The following is a 17,701-nucleotide window of genomic DNA, read 5'->3' as shown; positions in this document are numbered from 1 at the left end:
ACTGTCTTCACTTACCTATGTACTTAACACTGTCATCAATGCCAGCTGTGAAGATGGTATCTCCTTTCACCACAAGGCCACTCACATGGTTTCCATGACCCTTGCCTTCAATACGATCATTGTCACCTGTTTAATAAGTTGAAAATCAGAAACATAAATAACGAGAGAGAGAGAGAGAGAGAGAGAGAGAGAGAGAGAGAGAGAGAGAGAGAGAGAGAGAGAGAGAGAGAGAGAGAGAGAGAGAGAGAGAGAGAGAGAGAGAGAGAGAGAATTTATTCATTTCTACCTAAAGACTGGATATTCAAGCATAGTGTGTTTGCATATGCCTTACATATAACATAGTTACCACATATATACCGTAAATATGCATTATATAGAAAGACAATGGAAATACACCAACACACAGTTTTTACAAAAAAGATGATTGTTAGTGATGTGGTATGATGAGGTGTGACGTAGTAGCATGATATGGTGAAGTACACTATTTGGTGTAATGCTTTTCATTTTATAGTGTGGTGTGTATATGCATTTATAATGTACAAATATAATGTACAGATGCAGCACTTTGACTTACCTGTAGCAACATCCCACACTGTGACTGTGCCATCCACCCCTGTAGTGTAAAGGGTGCTCTTGTCTGGAGAGAGTGCTACCCTGGTGATAGGTTTGTTATGGCCCTGTAATGCAATGCAATATAAGGAAACTTTCATATGCAAATTCTAATGTATGATTTTTTCTCAGTAATGCATAAACTAACACTTCATTGCAGGTCAAATATCAAATGAAATATAATGCATATAATTCACTTACTGGTTTTGTACATAAAAATCTCAGCTTAAATCACACAAAGCACCTTTATAATTTTTTTTGGTTTGGATGGGTTGTCTAAGTCCAAGTAATTGATGAAACCTGAGAGGGAGATGGAGAGAAGGTAGTTTCCGGCCCACAGACAAGACATTTGTTGATCCTCCAGCTCAGAGCCCATTGGGAAGTCAGCCACTAAATCTCCTGACTCCACATCCCACACTTTGCAAGTTTTGTCTCCACTGGCAGAGAGCAAACGCTTACTGTCAGGACTCCATGACACCTAGATTCAACAGAATAATTCTATTTTGAGAAATTTGAGGAGAAAGTAGGAAATAAAGGTGGCTTAAGAATCAGGAGCAGGAGAAAAGAATAGAGATTAAATAAGAGGATATATATATATATATATATATATATATATATATATATATATATATATATATATATATATATATATATATATATATATATATATATATATATATATATATATATATATATATATATATATATATATATATATATATATATATATATATATATATATATATATATATATATATATATATATATATATATATATATATATATATATATATATATATATATATATATATATATATATATATATATATATATATATATAGATAGATAGATAGATAGATAGATATAATCTTTTTAATTCATCCAACTTGAGATACCTCTTAAATGAAAATAATGCAGACAAGATATCATATCTCGTATTATTGAAGGTAGGAAGAATAGAGAAAGGGATCAAGTTTCTTTGTGCTGCTCCTTCTATTTTTTACAATATTCAAGGAATATAGTGGCATTCTGCCAAACCAGCAATAGAAAGTAACAAGACAGTAATTTTTTTATGTATTAATAAATCAAAATAAAAAGTCAACTTGAAAAAGTATTGCGGATACTTACTGCATAAATGCCTCCCTTATGTGCAGGACTACCAAGCTCTTTATCTAAGTCTGAACTGCTACCATTGTATACAAAAATTTTCCCGTCAAATCCTCCAGTAGCAAATCTTTCACCATTTGGAGAAAATCTCACAGACTGCACAAACTTCCCATGGTCCTGAGGAAGAAACACAATGATAACTGGACAAACCAAATGTGAAACTGATATGACTACACAAGAAACATGTCAACATAAACCATTTGACTAGTATACTAATCTTAAGCCTCCCCTCATTCCCTAAGTACATATTCAGTATGTTTATACTGTAATTTCAATAAATTGTATATTATTATTATTATTATCATTATCTTTAAATAGTATTAGGTTGAAAACAAAGAGATTTTTTAATTCAGAAACATTCATGATCTTAACTTTTCACAATTCCATAATAAACAATATTGATCAGCTTGAAAAATACACCAGAATATGAAGAAAAAATGGCTAGACCAGAAAATACCTACCATACACCTACTTTGATAAACTAACATACACAAGAAAATGAAAAATTTCAATATTTTCTTTCATCTTACACCCTTGGTGCACTTGAAGACGAATGGTGGTCCTTCAAAGAAGGCAGCTTTGCTGTCTTCAGAGCCTGTAGCAATACGGAATGGTCGAGTTGGTTTCCAGCTGACAGAGTTGATGGCCTTGGTGTGGCCTGACAGATCACCCTTCACCGATGCTCCAGTATCCATCATAAACACATGGGCAAATCTGCAGATAAAATCAGTAATTTACAAGAACACAATGCAAAAAGAAAAATAATAAATAAAAAAAAATATACAGGCAACACCCGCTTAACGAACGTTCACACAATGAAATTTCGCTACAACGAAGTTTTCCTTTTACTACCATCTGCTCGTATAATGAACACCAAACTCGTTTTAACAAAATTCTATCCAGGTAATTTTTTCTAAGTTTGAAAGCCCCGCTGTATCACGCAAGCCGACAAGCTTTTGAATACACCAGCACTTCTCGTGGACAAAACACGCACCACTCACTCCCCTTAATTCAAAACAACAGCTTCAGCAGCAGCTCGTCTTCCCTTGCTCAACATGACACCAAAACCCCCTGCAATGTCGCCTAGCGTTGCTAAGAAGACCAGGAAGTCTCTTACTCTCGAAATGATGCTGGATATTATTCACAGACACATGAGGCGAGAAAACTAATAGCATTGCTCGGCACCATGGCTTGACTCCATCTTGTGTCTACTATTTTCAAGTCAGCAGACTGTATTAAGAAGGCTGGTGAGACAGTATCTTCCTTGCAAGCTAAAAGAACCACCCGAACTTGTGACTCAGCAATAGATAAAATGGAAAGCCTTGTGGAAATGTGGTACATAAGTTTTGTATGAAGTACAATGATGCACCTTTTGTTTACATTTCACAGGTTGCCAGTTAGTGTTTTTTCCCGTTTCACTCTCCCTCCCTTCATAAATTTAAGATCATCAACATTATAAAGTTACTTACAATTAACGAACGTTCACACAATGAAATTTCGCTACAACGAATGTTTCCTATTACTACCATCTGCTCGTATAATGAACACCAAACTCACTTTAACAAAATTTTATCAGATAATTTTTTCCAAGTTTGAAAGCCCCGCTGTATCATGCAAACCAACAGGCTTTTGAATACACCAGCGCCTCTTGTGGACAAAATACGCACCACTCACTCTCCTAGCCTTCCCCACTCTTAGTTCAAAACAATAACAGCATCCAACAGCAGCTCGTCTTCCTTTGCTCAACACGCCATCAAAATGCCCTGCAATGTCGCCTAGCATTGCTAAGAAGACCAGGAAGTCTCTTACTCCCGAAGTGAAGCTGGATATTATTCACAGACACAAGAGGTGAGAAAACTAATAGCATTGCTCACCACCATGGCTTGACTCCATCTACTGTCTCTACTATTTTCAAGTCAGCAGACTCTATTAAGAAGGCTGGTGAGACCATATCTTCTTTTTTTTTTTTCTTTTTTTTTTTACCATGCGGGCTTTTCACGGGAATTTATGGGCTAAAGGGGATACTTTTTGGAGTACCTCCTATCTTAAAGCCCACCCACTAGGAAACCGTTGCCCAGAGTGAGGAAACCCAACCTACACTCGGACCGTGGACAGGATTCAAACCCATGCCCTTGGAGACCACTCGGATCCCAAAGCACGCATGGTTCCAATGTACCACGGCGGCCCCAAATCACCCGAACTTGTGACTCTACAACGGATAAAATGGAAAGCCTTGTGGAAACGTGGTACACAAGTTTTGTGTGCAGTACAATGATGCACTCTTTGTTTGCATTTCACAGGTTGCCGGCTAGCATCTTTCCCGCTCCACTCTCCCTCCCTTCATAAATTTAAGATCATCAACATTATAAAGTTACTTACATACATTAGTGTACAGTAAGTCCTCGTTATATGGTACATATATGTTTCTGAAAACCTTACCGCAAATCGTAATTACTGTACACCGAACCCATTATAACATGTAATAATAGGGAATGCGTTCCAGCGCGTCAAAAGACACCCCTACAGAACTGAAAATACATGAAAATAGTCATTAGAAAAAAAAAAAAAAAAAAAACTGTGCAAAAAAAATAAACTGTGCAAAAGAAATAAATAAAATGTTCTTTTTTTACCTTTCACTCGCCATGTATTCTATCAGATGATGTCCCTCCCGAGGCTAAGGGACGGTAGGGATTTCAGCCTTACTCATCTTCGGCTGAGTGGGCAGACGAGGATAAGACGTCGTCGTCTGCACTGTTGAAAGCATATGTGGAAGGGCCAGCTGTAGCAGGGTCGGCACATTTCACTGGTTTGAAGAAAGAGGATATGGAGGAAGGGCCAGCTGTAGAACTGTCGGCAGTGGATGTGGAAGGGCCAGCTGTAGCAGGGTCGGCAGGTTTGACAGGGATGGCATGTCTGACTGGCTTGAAGAATGAGTAGATGGAGGACTTTGTTTTTTCTTGTTTTTTCATCATAGATTTCTTCATAAATCTTGACACTTTTCTCTGACTCATGAGCCACTTTGCTACTCCTGGCAGGATTTAGGTCACGTTCCTTCAGGTTTTCCAGAGCTTTTTCGATACCACCGAGACATTCTCTAAGAGTTTTGATGTCCAGGCCACACACAGGTTCTTCTTCCTCGTTTCCCTCTTTTTCTGCCTCCTGTGATGCCTCGTCTAGCTGTATAAGTTAATCATTTGAGAGGTTCAGCATGACTTTCCAAAAGATCTTGAACATCATCGTCATCAACTTCATTGAAGCCACCCCTATGGCACAGATTTACTATGTCATTTCTGATCGCACCGATGTCGTCTTCAGTGAAGCCTGGGAAGTCATGTGCGCATTCTGGTCATACTTAATTCCATGTCAAGTTCATGGTAGATGTCTTCACTTCATCCCAAGATGACGATGTTATCTAAGACGTGCTTGATGTTATACGACTTCCACCAATCTCTGATAGTGGGCTTGCTGTGCCCATCTGTGCCCTTTATCAGTTGCTGCATGGTTTGCCGCTGGCAGTAGGCTTTAAATGTTTGCCATAATTATTATGAATATATTTGTGCTTACAATAGACCCTTTAATATTCCATTTATTCATCTAATTAGTAATGCATGTAAGTAATATGTAATGCAGTTAAAAAAAAAAGGGGGGGGAGAGGAAGAGATAACAGGCTCCAAGGGTGGTCAAGTTAAAGTCAGTACTGTGAGTGGCGGGGAGGTGTGGCGTGGATGACGTCATCACCCCTGCTCCCCAGCACTGGGCCCTCTTGGATGACATGATCGGATACCGTATCTGTGAATTTTTCTTACTGTATATCAAATTGAGGGTAGTAATTTCCAAACACAGTAACTGTGAATTTACCGGATAAAGAACTACCGAAAAACGAGGACTTAAATTAAACTGCTTAAATGTTTAACTTCATAATTTTTATTTTCATTAAACCCTTTACTGTACTATGATGCACTCTCACTTTGCTTACTCTCAATGGAAGTTCAAGTCAGGGGTCAAACTTGCTATAATTGGTTCTGTTAACAAAAATTCACGCAACGAAAGTTTTTTTTTAGGAACGTAACCCATTCATTAAGCGGGGGTTGCCTGTATGTACATATATATATATATATATATATATATATATATATATATATATATATATATATATATATATATATATATATATATATTTCATTAAAGGTGATAGCCAATTCGGTGTCAATGATTTTCTTTAAGGTATTTTCTCTACTCCTTAAAAGTGTCTTATTCTTTTTCTCAAGGGGCGTGATGGCTTCGCCACAGGTAGCCATGTCTGCTAGATCCGGATTTCGGGTCTCTTGACCCTTCCTCAGTAGCTGATGAGTTGGTGTTTCCTCTGCTGTGTCTGGAGTGGAAGTGACTCAGCATGTGGCTGTGCTCCTCTTATACCCGTCTGCCAGCTTCAGTGGCGGCAAAGCGTGGGCTACGGCGTCACTGATTGACTGATTTGCTTGGTGTGTCGTGTCCTGGTGCAGCCGTAGAGCTGGGTTTCCTTGATCATCTCATGCTTGGTAATGCTTGTAGGTCTACTGCTTGTATGTTCAACCTTGGGTTCTTTTCTTTTATGTGGAGGGCTTCTAGGATGGATAATCTCCTTTTGTCGGGGCAGCTGTCGATGATGTCGGTGTTGTCCTCTAATTCTTTCCTGGTGATGGTGATGTTGTGTTCTTGTTGCAAGTGATTCTTCAGGGCTCTGGCAGTTAAATGTAGTGTTAGTCGCCGAGAAAGCTTTGTAGTAGTCTTGCCGATATAGGTTGTGGGAAGGACTTCGCAGTTTCCTTGTTTGCAGGTGAACCTATATACGACGTATGACTTCTGCATTGTTTCTCTCTTGGTGTTGAGGCTGTTCTTGAGGAGGAGATGGCTGGATTTCTTATTCTTGTAGTATATTTGTAATTTTACTTTTCTGCATGGATTAATTGGCTTAATGATTTTCTTGATGATTCTTGTCATTATTCGTTCTTCTTCTTTGTGTGCTGATGAGTAGAAGGCCCAGTAGAAGAGGACGATGTCATTGTCTTCCGCGGTGGTGGCGTTGGCGTTGTACCATTTATTCAAAATTTTCTTCATTTGGCGGGCAATGTCATTCTCCCTATGTCCGTTGTTGATCAATACCTGGGTAGATCTCTCTATTTCTTGATGAACTTAACGCCAGGTGCTGCAGTGTGTAAGAGCTCGTCTTATGTATGCACCGATGGTGGAGTCTGTATCACTGTGGGCATTCACTTTCACTGTTAAGGCAGTGTCCAGGGTTTGTGGCCTTAATGTACTCTTCTGTGTTGAAGGACTCATCGGTGTGCTTCACGAGTATGTCGAGAAAGGGCATCGAGCCATCTACACTGTTTTCTATGGCGATCGGTTTGCTCATATGCGATTTGGCCCAACCACATTTTCAAACTGAGTGCCAGACGCAATTTCAAACTGTGCGCCAGAGAGTTCCACAGCTTGCCGATAGGTGGGAGCTCCGCTGCCATGGACGCACTCTTCTGCTACACAGTGATGCAAAAAGAATTTTCCAAGAAAAAGTGCCAGACCATCATGCTGCAGTTTTTCAAGAAAACACCAGTGGAAGATGTAGTACCAGAAGAGGATGTGGACGATCCCGTTGAAGCGGAGGAAGTGCAAGTGGATGATGATGTCCTTGGCTAGGAGGTGGACAGCGACGGTGTATGCTTGTGAGGGGTGAAGACATTGACGTCCTGCGTTTATTTTTTTACTAGTGTTTACTTTTATACTGTGGGGTTATTTTTGATAAGTGGAGTTTTGATAAAGTGGAAAAGCTCAGAGGAAGATGGTGACTGACTGTGGTGTGAGTGGTGAAGGCAGTGATGCAGTGAGTGTTGTGTTTATGTACTCTTTGTTTTGTTGTTTTCTCTTATTATTTCTTGCTTTTCCCTTTACTTTAAAAGTACACTTCTAGTATTTAGAATGGTAAATAATAAAAACATGTTAATTTAGCCAAATAAATAGTATTTTGTACAAATTTTTTGGATCACATCCTGCATCCCCCCTATTATCTATTGTTTCTTATGAGAATTACAAATTTGTTTTACGCGAATTTTGATATAAGTGATGCCTCTTGGAACACATCTATCGTGTAAATCGAGAGTTACCTGTATATGTATATGCATGTGTATATACATACATACATACATATATATATATATATATATATATATATATATATATATATATATATATATATATATATATATATATATATACGCACACACATAAACTATTTGTGCCCCGGTGTGGCGTGAACACCTGTCACCTACATGGGAGGCAACACCTCAGCCACTGAGCCATCCTGGCCCCCAAAAGGAAACCATTCAAGCTCAGGGGTATGCAATATGTTAAACCAAGGCAGTTAGCACTGCACAAAGCTTCACTTTACTGTGAAGGCAGATGGAGCTGAATACATTCAAACACACACAAAGTAGGTGACATTCTGGGGGTAAATCTTACCTTACTGTGAGAACATAGAACAAATATAAATTATTTATGCCCCATCGTGGGCAATAACGCCTGTCACCAACATGGGAGGCCCCACCTCAGCCACTGAGCCATCTTGGCCTTTCCTTTTTGGGCCAGGATAACTCAGTGGTTAAGGTGGTGCCTCCCACATAGGTGACGGGTGTTGGTGCCCACACTGGGGCAAAAATAGTTTATATTTGTTCTATGTTCTCACAGTAAAGTGAGATTTTCCCAAGAAGGTCACCTACTGTAAAATTGGTTTAAAGGATTTACAGTTATATATAATTATGAACATTGTGCCATGTTTTACAGTTTTGTAAGCTATCACTACTGATGATGAGTTTACATAGGTTAGCTGTCGTTTTTGTATCTAAAACACTAGAATGTAGATATAATTTTCATAAACAATAATTTCAAGTGGCCAAGCACATGAACAAGCAAGAAGGGAATGTTTGGACATGAAAAGATAGAGGTTCTTTCAATATAGCCATTTCCTTAATGCCTCTAAGAGAGAGAGAGAGAGAGAGAGAGAGAGAGAGAGAGAGAGAGAGAGAGAGAGAGAGAGAGAGAGAGAGAGAGAGAGAGAGAGAGAGAGAGAGAGAGAGAGAGAGAGAGAGAGAGAGAGAGAGAGAGAGAGAGAGAGAGAGAGAGAGAGAGAGAGAGAGAGAGAGAGAGAGAGAGAGAGGGAGAGAGAGAGAGAGAGAGAGAGAGAGAGAGAGAGAGAGAGAGAGAGAGAGAGAGAGAGAGAGAGAGAGAGAGAGAGAGAGAGAGAGAGAGAGAGAGAGAGAGAGAGAGAGAGAGAGAGATTCAGACTAATTTGTAGCATAGCATGCTGTGCAGCTAGCTGCCTTGTGTTCCTCTTTGCCTTGCATTGAAAATCTGTTCAGATGATTCTCAAAATGGTTCTCTAGAAACCATTATTCCTGCAGTATCATGCTGAAAGTAGTACCCATAAACTAACAAAAGGCAAACAAAGTTGAAAAAATTGAACATTTGCTTATAACATAAGTCAGCTGTTTCGATGCCCAACATACTAATCTCTACAGTCTAAAAGTATTGCTGCATTGCAAAATTTTCCTATTGTATTATTCTTCAAGTTATTAACACCTTAGAGAAGTAAAGATACTAGTAGTAATGGTAGAGGACCATTTGAGTGCAATAGCAGCTCAGATAGCTGAGATAAAGATTAAGAAAATCTTTCACAAAGTACAGAACAGGACAAACTTACACAAAAGACATGCAAAATGAGGGCCAGGTGAGGGAAAAGATGGCTTCAATCCAGCATGGTTGCCAATGGAACTCAGTTTTGAAGGCTTTGATCAAATGGTGGAGGAGACAAAGGCAGAAGTAGCAGCAGCAGAAGGGCAAGAGAGAGAGAGAGCAAGTGAAGACCTGAGAAGGGAGTGATTAGCATCAAATCTTTATTACACAATTCCAAAGTTCAACTTGATGGACAAACTGATGGCACTAGTTTGTTGGTCACAAGTAATTTGTATCCTTTCAACATTACATCTTGGTTTAAGAAGGGGAATGACATTAAACTGTTTCTTAGGATTTTTACAATGATCAACTTTTCAATTGTTTTTTTTTTTGCAGTTATGCATGATTGTTCATATTTTTGTTCATTTGTTGAATCAAAATTTTTGCATGACTGATTTCCAGAGAATAAAGTAAATAAAATTCAAAGGCAGTCATCAACTTAATTAGCATCCTTTTTTACTTTATTCAATAAGTTTAGTTTCTTATATCCAGGTTACCATGATGAACCAGGGCCAGGATGATGCTTCCTATTGAAAAAAAATTGGTCTTGTCATTTCAGTGGATGCTCTTCCTAACCTTGGACCACAGCCAGGATTTGCCCTTGAGGACACTGCACCACAATGGTAGCCAACTTTACTATAAATAATTTTCTTTTCTTTGAATTTGGTTGTCTAACTTTGCTCAGATTAAGAAGGTTACATAAATGAAAAATCAAATTATGATATCTATATTACATTAGTTACATATGAAGCAAAAGTAACATCAAGCTGGTTGGTCTTTAACAGGGTTATATGAAGAGGAAGAAGAAAAGAATAGAAAAAATTAGTTGCAAAGGAAAATCTACTATTTCAAGCCCAGCAAGTGTAAATGAAAATAGTTACAATATCACTGTGACTTCAGATAGTGTTCACACCTACTTTCTCCCACTCTAAAAATTAAATAAATCAAATCAAATAGATAAAAAAAATATATATATGCATATACACTCACTTTCCTCTGCCTTCTCCAACAACACATATCCGCTGGGAGTCTGGGGACCAGCAGACGTCCCGGATGGGTCCTCCCAGTGGTTGGTATTCTGCCTTCAAGATGTGCTCTGGGTTGATTGTGTCCCAAATTCGCACTTTGCCATGTTGATCTGTATAAAGATTTGCATCAGTGCTTTCTATAAATCTTTTTTAATTTAAATGTCATATTAAATAACTATCCATTACTGTATATACTGCAAGAGGTTACTATTTCATAAAGGATATTTTGAGAATAAATAGATTTGATATTTCACAGTGGATTTACTAAAAGGCAACTAAATAATGCTTCTTACTTATATCCAATCTGCTTCAACACAAAGTACAAGACTGACAAGTCCCAACATACCTCCAGAGCATATGTAGAAACCTGAAGGAGCAAACTGAGCCACATTGACCTGGGTAGAGTGTTCCGTATATACCTCGGCTATGGAAGGATTCTGGAAGCAGAAATTACTATTACTATTCACTTTACAATTTTGAAAAATGATCAATTACAGGCTAAGAATAAGTGAGGAATGTGAATATATCTCTTATGTAGTTTGAAATAAGTTAGAAACTTAGCCAGTTTCTCGATGTCAATGATGTCCTCAATTCCTCTAATTCCTCTTGGCCTTTTATCTTTTTCTGTCATTAGTTGCTCTAGACAAATTCTTAAGACACTTCCATGCTCAGCATCCTTGCTCTAGGGTGTTTCATAACATCAACTACCTCTTCTGTCATTTAAAAAATAATAAGCTCACTTTTACCAACATTAACCCTTATGTTCCGGCGATCGTATATGAACGATTGCATCAGTGCGTCCGTAGCGACGGTGATCGTTCCCGTAATCAAGAATTTTCGCGCCTCATCTTTGAGCTCCACGCGCGGTTTCTCGAGTCAGATGGCGAGTGGAAGTATCTGGCTTCTTTTTCCACCCGTAGTGTTGCCACTAGCTCTGTATATTTAGAGGTAACGAAGCAATTCTCCCATTCTGAGGGCGACACTTGGCAACCCCAGCGACCCGCCGTGTTGAAAGCACCCTGATAAGAGTGAAGGGACGTCTCAGTTCATAACTCACTATGGAACAAGACATAATTTTTATTTAGCAGTGCTTCTGAGCCTAACTACAGTGACAGTGATTATGAGGAAGAAACTGAAGGAAGCGAAGACAGCAGTAGTGAAGACTCGGAAAATGATTCAGAGGATCCACCTGTTTTCTCAGAACAGACAGAAGACAGAAATAGTGGTGATGGAGAACAGACTCCAAACATCGTATTGAGACCCAGAGTGGCTCACGGAGATGCAGGCATGCCTCTCGTGTTCTGGGAAGACGATCAAGGGTGTGTATTTACCTAGTTGTAGTTTTACAGGGCCTGGGCTTTATGCTCGTGTGGCCCCGTCTCCATATCTACACTTATCCAATTTTTCTTTAAAACTATGTACACTCTTTGTTGACACCACTTCCTCACTCAAACTGTTCCAAGTCTCAACACATCTTTATGGAAACTAAATTTTTTAACATCTCTCAGACATCTTCCTTCCTCAGTTTCTTACTATGCGATCTTGTGCTTCTAATGTCATATTCTTCTCTCAGGATTAGTTTCTCATTATCCACTTGATCCATTCCGTTAATCAATTTATAAACTTGTATCAGATCCCATCTCTCTCTTCTCTGTTCCAGGGTTGGTAGATCCATTGCTTTTAGTCTCTCCTCATATGTCATCCCTTTAAATTCTGGAACCATTCTTGTAGCCATTTTTTGTAGTCTCTCCAATTTCCTTATGTGTTTCTTTTTATGGAGGGTCCACACAACTCCTGCATATTCCAATCTAGGTCTTATTTTAGTACTTATCAATTTCTTCATCATTTCTTTGTCCATATAGTGAAATGCTAATCCAATATTCCTTAGCAAATTATACGTCTCTCTGAAAATTCTATCAATATGTGTTTTCTTCCATTGTCACACCCAAGTCCTTTTTCTTTTTTTACTTTTTCTAGTTCTACTCCATGTGTGTGTGTGTGTGTGTGTGTGTGTGTGTGTGTGTGTGTGTGTGTGTGTGTGTGTGTGTGTGTGTGTGTGTGTGTGTGTGTGTGTGTGTGTGTGTGTGTGTGTGTGTGTGTGTGTGTGTGTGTGTGTGTATTTACCTAGTTGTAATTTTACAGGGCCTGAGCTTTATGCTCGTGTGGCCCCGTCTCCATATCTACACTTATCCAATCTTACTTTAAAAGTGTGCACACTCGTTGCAGACACTACTTCTTCATCTAAACTGTTCCACATCTCAATACATCTCTGCGGGAAACTATATTTTTTAATATCTCTCAGACATCTTCCTTTTCTCAGCTTTTTACTATGCGATCTTGTGCTTCGGATGTCATATTCTTCTCTCAGGATCAGTTTCTCATTATCCACTTGGTCCATTCCATTGATCAATTTATAAACTTGTATCAGGTCTCCTCTCTCCCTTCTTTGTTCCAGGGTTGGTAGATCCATAGCCTTTAGTCTCTCCTCATATGTCATCCCTTCAAATTCTGGAACCATTCTTGTAGCTATTTTTGTAGCCTCCAATTTCCTTATGTGTTTCTTTTATGAGGGGTCCACACTACTCCTGCATATTCCAATCTGGGTCTTATTATAGTACTTATCAATTTCTTCATCATTTCTTTGTCCATGTAGTGAAATGCTACTCCAATATTCCTTAGCAAATTATGTTTCTCTAAAAATTCTATCAATATGGCTTACTGGTTGATTGTTTTCTTCCATTGTCACTCCTAAGTCCTTTTCCTTTTTAACTTTCTCCAGTTCTACTCCATCTCCCATCTTATAGATTCCCACAGGTCATCTTTCACTCTTTCCCATTTCCATGACATGGCTTTTGTTCACATTGAATTCTATTTCCCCCTGTGTGTGTGTGTGTGTGTGTGTGTGTGTGTGTGTGTGTGTGTGTGTGTGTGTGTGTGTGTGTGTGTGTGTGTGTGTGTGCTGAGGGCACCATGTCGGAGTTCGCAGTGGACTGTATTGTTTATTGTGATAAATCTATGTAATAACACCAGCCAGCAAGTTGTTGTATCTGTGCTCCTGTCCCTGAGGTTGGTCTGTGGGACACTGACTCACCATCTGGATACATCGCACCACCACTAGCCTCTGTTACCTTAAATCGCTTGCTACCAGTTATCACCCTTGTGTAGTGGTTCAGACCACTATAATGCAATATAAGAATAATACAAAAGAATACAAAGGAGGTCCAAACAACAATAAATTTTGAAATCCTAACTTGTGTAAATAATCTATGTTTATTATTAGTGGGACTATGAGGAGGAGGGGGAGTTGCAAAAATACATTACACCATCTGCAAAAAATCAGTATATGTATATATCACATGCACTGTCAAACTTAAATAATAAAATGTGGCATTTTGTTATGATATAAAATATACATGTATAATATCAAGCACAAGTTTTTTTTCCACAGCTTATATGCATCAAACAGTGCGATTCTAAATAGTTACTGAATTAAAGTGGAGCTCGATCATTCACAGAAAGTGTAATGTGGAAACTTAATATAAAATAAAACATACATACCTGGAGATTTTTCTCGGATAAACCAGAATCTCCATTGACACATAAGATAAAGAATTTCTCTTGAATTCACATGCTTACAATTGTTAATCTAATTCAATGTTCAATTTCATGTTTACTCAACATATGTACCCAAGAAATTCTCACCTCTATATCACGGATGATGACGGAGTTTGCATGGACATACAGAAGTTTTTTTCCCTTTGGATCAGTGCCCAGCACAATAGGCTGTCCTCTTTGTGTCCGGGGCAAACATGCCCAAATGGAAACTGTAAGTAACAAATGTATTAATAAAACAAAGTCCTCATGCAAAGGATATGTCATTATACCACAATAATCTGGAGTCCTATTATATACCAATGTGGGCAAGCCTATTTTTCTCACAAGCTGTTCTCATGACTTGCATGGCCGTTTACAAAAGCATATTACACAATTACATAATCAATTACTGAGACCATTAGATATAACAACAGGTGGAAGTTCCATTGTTCCGGTTCCTGAATTGAAGTCAAAGACTATGGGTTACCTACATAAATAAAGACGTCGTATCAGTCTTAAATCCTAAAAATAAACTTTTGCCACAGTAGTTCGTCAATTGTATGTAAAACAATTTATCTACTGGTTTGCTGAATGCCTGCCTATATATATTTTGAAATCTATAACTGGCAATGCTGTGGAATTCCAATTCACTGAGACTGCATTATCAATTTTCATGACACACAGAAAAGTGTCTCCGCATATAGATAACCTTCATCTGATATTACCACTTATCGTTACCTTTTTATTTCACTATCAACTGAGGAGAGAAGACTTCCGTCACTATGATAACTAAGTTGTGAAATGATACATTTCTGATCCTGCACGCGTAAATACACTATTTTTCCCAGGTTTCTATATATCTAGCTATAAGGAGCTCTGTTTATTTTCAAGACTTCTTATCAAACAGGTACATTTCAGTTCCGGAGGGAGAAGGGAGGGCAGTACCTCTCCCGGGCGGCGCCAGCCAGCCACCGCCCACACGGCCCGGCCTTCCTTCATATCACCTTCACTAAGGCCTCCCTATATATCACACAGGCCTGTCAAGGCACACACAATCCTTAGCAGAGTTTTCAGTGACTTATACTGATATTTTAGAGTTTGGGATGGTAATACTCACGGTTGGAATACGACATGACGCCCCTCAGCCGTCACTTCTGGCACAGCTGTGTCTCGACTCTTGCCCACCTGAACCTTATTACAGTTACATGCTTTACTATTTGCTATATCTCAGGCTTTTAAATAACTTTCATATTAATTGTTCATAAAAAATGAAAATGACCTAAAGCATATTACTACATATGCAATACTTTCCAGGGTAATGATTTTTTTTAGTATTGTAGCATAATCGGACACATTGAAGTTGACTTCCGCTACGAACGTTTTAGAGAAAACGAGCACCTCCCCGTTTTCTAAGCACAACTTAAAACGGACCTTATTTGGGCTCTCTCTCTCTCTCTCTCTCTCTCTCTCTCTCTGTGTGTGTATATATATATATATATATATATATATATATATATATATATATATATATATATATATATATATATATATATATGTGTGTGTGTAATTCACCTCGGTTGCCTGCTGGTCACCCAGCCAGTCTTCCCCATTACGGAACGAGCTCAGAGTTCATAGACCGATCTTCGGGTTCGACTGAGACCACATCACACACTCCACACACCGGGAAAGCGAGGCCACAAACCCTCGAGTTACATACCGTACCTATTTAATGCTAGGTGAACAGGGGCCACACATTAAGAGGCTTGCCCATTTGCCTCGCCGCTTACCGGGACTCGAACCCGGTCCTCTCAACTGTGAGTCGAGCGTGCTAACCACTACACTACGCGGTGTGTGTGTGTGTGTGTGTGTGTGTGTTTATTTTTTACTCAAGAGGGAGACCTGCCAAGGGCAACAAAACATTAAAAAAAAGGCCCACTGAAACTGCAGGTTTCCTAAAAGACTTTAATGGAATTAGTCAAAAGATAGGGACAAATGTCTTGAAACCTCTCTTAAAAAGGAGTCAAGTCGTAGGAAGATGGAAATACAGAAGCAGGTAGGGAGTTCCAGAGTTTACTAGTAAAAGGTATGGATGATAGAGAGTACTGGTTAACTCTTGCGTTAGCGCGTTGGACTGAATAGGGATAAGAGGAAGAAAAAGCCTTGTGCAGCGAGGCCGCAGGAGGAGGGGAGGCATGCAGTTAGCAAGATCAGTTAGCATTAAAAAAACGATAAAAGATATAGCAAAGCAGGCAACATTCCGTTGTACACCAGTCTGTATTTTCCCCAGTTTGAAATTCCCCCGAAGAAAATCTGGCCCAGGATAGATCTCCCCCAGGGGGAATTTTAACCCAGGATAATATTCCCCCTCCAGGCCAATATTCACCCCCCTTACTACTACTACTACTACTACTACTACTACTACTACTACTACTACTGCTGCTGCTGCTGCTGCTGCTGCTGCTAATATTAACAACAACGAGGCAAACTGGCAAATCACTTAAGCCTAATAGTGATTCCAGCATGAAACAGGGACTTCGATAAAAAAAAAAGGTCAGCAACAGGTAATAGGGAGCAGCTGAGTGCCAGATTACTCCCAGCAGTAGCAGCAGTTGTATCTGAACATGGAGCACACCTACGACACATACTTCCAAGTACCTCTTTGGATAGTGGAAAGTACCCTGATGGACTAAACAAAGAAGTTCCCTTTCAAGATTATTTATTTTATAAGAAATCTGAAATTTTGATGTTCTTTTACAATTATTTTAAGTCTCCACTGGAAGATAGCCTTTTAACCTTGACTTTTAATGTTAAAAGAAATAAAGAAATATATGATTAACTCTAGAGAAGTTACGCGGTTAAGAACATATTGCCTTTCGACGGCCATTGGCTGGAGGCGACTTATGGAATAAAAGAGAAATGTTATTGTATAGAAATATAAGTGTTACAGGAAACAAGTGCCCGTGACTACCCAACTGCATGTCTGTGTGTGTTGTAAGGAAAGAGTTTTACAGGGTCACAGAAGCAAGTGAGCGGCACTCAATGTCACTCAGGCGCCGCGCGGCTCAACAGGTAGGCAAGGAGGGACACTCCTTACACCGTCAAACACCAGTTAGTAAACGTAGCATACGTGGGCCTACGACTCATAAAAGTAAGTAGGGTATTGTTGCAGAGGCAGTTACGCAGCAATATCATGAACTAACTCGTACTTTTACTCTTCATTAATCACTGTATTAGCTACGTTTTTACGCTATATTGTGTACGGGTTGTCCCTACGGTGGACTTGCCTCTCAGACATACAAAACGTCTCCTTCCCTACCTTTACTCTTGTCTCCCTCTCCCTTTGTCCAATGTGCCATATGACTTAAGTTGTCCTGTCACATTTACATATGTCAAAAGCATTACAATACATTATATACACTACTTACCCTTGGTGACTTAAAAACGGTGGTATATTTTTTTTATTGTGTGAGTGGAAGAAATGACCAAGAGGGAGGGAATAATCATAGGTCTGTAATTCCCCCTCTCCAGGGAGAAAAGAA

The 17,701-nt window shown here is 39.0% G+C and overlaps 1 protein-coding gene across 4 annotated transcripts in view; it reads right to left on the bottom strand.

Moving 5' to 3' along the window:
• The window catches only part of LOC123504473 (actin-interacting protein 1-like), a 35,978-nt gene extending 20,560 nt beyond the window's left edge, over positions 1-15,418 (bottom strand). For 2 of the 4 annotated variants that reach the window (XM_045255003.1, XM_045255004.1), the window contains exons 1-9: positions 15,280-15,418; positions 14,271-14,392; positions 10,915-11,005; positions 10,531-10,678; positions 2,307-2,490; positions 1,738-1,893; positions 854-1,087; positions 575-677; positions 16-126 (exon numbers count right to left, since the gene is read on the bottom strand). In XM_045255003.1, coding sequence (XP_045110938.1) covers positions 16-126; positions 575-677; positions 854-1,087; positions 1,738-1,893; positions 2,307-2,490; positions 10,531-10,678; positions 10,915-11,005; positions 14,271-14,392; positions 15,280-15,295 — 1,165 coding nt within the window. In that variant the 5' untranslated portion in view covers positions 15,296-15,418. Of the gene's footprint in view, positions 1-15; positions 127-574; positions 678-853; positions 1,088-1,737; positions 1,894-2,306; positions 2,491-10,530; positions 10,679-10,914; positions 11,006-14,270; positions 14,393-14,480; positions 14,545-15,279 lie in introns of those variants that run through there. The other 2 variants (XM_045255002.1, XM_045255001.1) reach the window with 1 other exon arrangement.
• Positions 15,419-17,701: the final 2,283 nt, after the last annotated feature.

The sequence above is a fragment of the Portunus trituberculatus genome, chromosome 16 (assembly GCF_017591435.1).
Source record: "Portunus trituberculatus isolate SZX2019 chromosome 16, ASM1759143v1, whole genome shotgun sequence".
Taxonomy (NCBI): domain Eukaryota; kingdom Metazoa; phylum Arthropoda; class Malacostraca; order Decapoda; family Portunidae; genus Portunus; species Portunus trituberculatus.
This window is presented reverse-complemented; position numbering and strand designations above follow the sequence as displayed.